Below are 2,349 nucleotides of genomic sequence, written 5' to 3' on the forward strand. Positions count from 1 at the left end.
TATCTCCTTAACAAATTTTAAGTGTAAATACATTATTGTCAACTCCAGGTGCAATGTTGTACAGCAGATCTCTAAAGCTTGCCCATCTTAACTGAAATTGTATGCCTTTTAAAATGGCTACCATTTGTTAATTTGTTTGCTTAAGATCACCTAGAAAGATCCCCCTCAACTCATTTTCCTATTACGTGACAGGCACTAGGTTGGCAGTATAGGACTGTTGAACAGGAGCTAAGGTGTAGTTAGTTGGCACGTTCACAAGGGGAAGTGAAGTTAATTTGGATTACCTCATAGCCCAGAACTCTTCCAGTGTTTCTATTCCAGGCAATCGCATTCCATGAAACCTCCATTTCAGAAGCAGAAAAACTCTGGACAGAAACTCCCCCTGGGGCCAGTTGAGGTTCTACCATCCAGAGAAAGATATAACCATTCTTAGCAGAGTGGAAAACAGAATGCAAGATATGCATAGAGTCTCAAGGAAAACCATTCCAGATGACAACTTACCATCTTCCCCAGAGTAGACAATGGACACAGTACTCAGGGATCCTTCTCCTTCATTATTATACACACCCACTTTGACTTCAAAGGGAGAAAGTGGGATGATGCTTTCATTTCTGTAAACAAACCTTGATGATTCCACAGATGCTACTCTTTCCTTGGTCCAGGTTGTCGAGCCGACTGGCCGGAACATGATGATATATCCAAATCCCTCTCCATTCTGTAGCTCTTCTGGAATTGACTTGGGCAGAATGTGATCAATCACTGAGTATTTGCAAAAATATTTTAGTGAGCTATTACAATGTTTATTGATTATCTGGCATTTCTTCCACAGAGACAAACATGGGTATTTGCTCTGTTTAATGATGAATTTAAAATACTTTTATTTGGAATGCCAATTAGAAAAATAATCTCAATTAAAAGCACTCAGATAAATAGTTGAAGCTTCAAATAGAAATATAAAACGGGCTTTGCATATTTATATCTTTTTCCTTGATCACTCATAGATTGTCATAATAAAATAGCTTAGAAGATTTTATGATATAAGCTGAAATATAATTTTGATATGAATTTTTAAACTCAGCACAAAATTAACTTATTAACTATTTATTTCAAGGCTAGATGTTTTCCTTTCACAACATTTTCAGCAAATTCTTGTAAGATGTGGGTAATCATTACATAATAACATATGCTTTAAGACATAGAGTACTTCTCAAAAAAAAGGATAAAAGACTTTCCAGTATTTTTTAAGCATACATCTTCATTAGTAGTAAAATCAGGGTGCATTTTTCCTGACATAAAAAATACATTACTAACTCATGTAGAGATCAAATTCTTTATAAAATACGTTTCAAATCTAAAATTATGAAACAGAAATAGAGACACGTTTCCCAAGAACTCTACAGATAATAAAAAAATCATAAATATTCACATAAACTAAGCAAATTAAAATGAATTTGTGCTTGAATTTAGTTAAACATTCTAACTGATTACAAGAAACCTGTATTGAAAAGTCAATGGATTTTATTTGTTTTTTCCAAAGGAAAATGCTTTGCTTTTCTTCGGTTTTCTAAATATTTTGGTAAGACTAATAAAGGCATACGTGACAGGACACAGTGCTCCGAGTCCCCTATGCCCATAACTCCGTTTCAGAGGTGTCCTTTCCCCTTGCCTGTAGGAGTGCATTCATGGTATCACATCATCCTGCCACCCGGAACTCATCTGATTACCCAGTTGCCAGCACCAGACACAAAAGGTGCCCCTTGGTCAGCGTCTATGCAGTGCTCTGGAGCAGAGTCTTTGTAATCTGTAGTAACTAATAGACTCAGTGGATTCCTTTCACTTACAGAGTGTGCATATGAAACGCGGTGGTGTGGGAGGGTGCGGTAATACATAAACATAGAGCTGGCAGTAAGTAGAAACCAGGCAGCATAGGAACACTGAGGCAATGGAAGCTAAGAGAAAACAGAAGCTGCACATTAGAGAGAGAGGAGACAGAATTTAGCTGGCAGCCAGGTAGGAAACTGGAAATAAAAGAAATGGGGAAAAGTGAGGTACAAGCATGAGGGACTATTCAAGCCAGGGCTGGGTTACCAGAGGAGCTAACAGTTGGCTAGAGCTGCCGTGCTCAGGTGCTCGGAACAGTGATGAACGATGTTCCGGTTCTTCATTTGACCTGCCTGCTTGGTGGCTGAGACTTTTTCCTGTCCTCATTACTTCCCATGTAGCTTTAAAATAAATCCCCATTAACCGATATGACCTGAGCTGGTCTCTATTTCTTGCCATGTGCAACAATCTAACAAATACAGAAAGTGAAGAGGCGAAGAAAAATACAGCTACTGACATCTGGGGAAA

General features: G+C 38.1%; 1 protein-coding gene across 1 annotated transcript in view; it reads right to left on the reverse strand.

Annotated features, from left to right (window-relative positions):
* Positions 1–2,349, reverse strand: part of LOC105819024 (contactin-6-like) — a 167,612-nt gene that overhangs the window by 14,925 nt on the left and 150,338 nt on the right. Inside the window, exons 8-9 of the mRNA XM_012655179.1 lie at positions 502–759; positions 285–400 (exon numbers count right to left, since the gene is read on the reverse strand). Coding sequence (XP_012510633.1) covers positions 285–400; positions 502–759 — 374 coding nt within the window. The remainder of the gene's footprint in view (positions 1–284; positions 401–501; positions 760–2,349) is intronic.

This window comes from Propithecus coquereli, unplaced genomic scaffold, assembly GCF_000956105.1.
Source record: "Propithecus coquereli isolate 6110/MARCELLA unplaced genomic scaffold, Pcoq_1.0 Scaffold463, whole genome shotgun sequence".
Taxonomy (NCBI): Eukaryota; Metazoa; Chordata; class Mammalia; order Primates; family Indriidae; genus Propithecus; species Propithecus coquereli.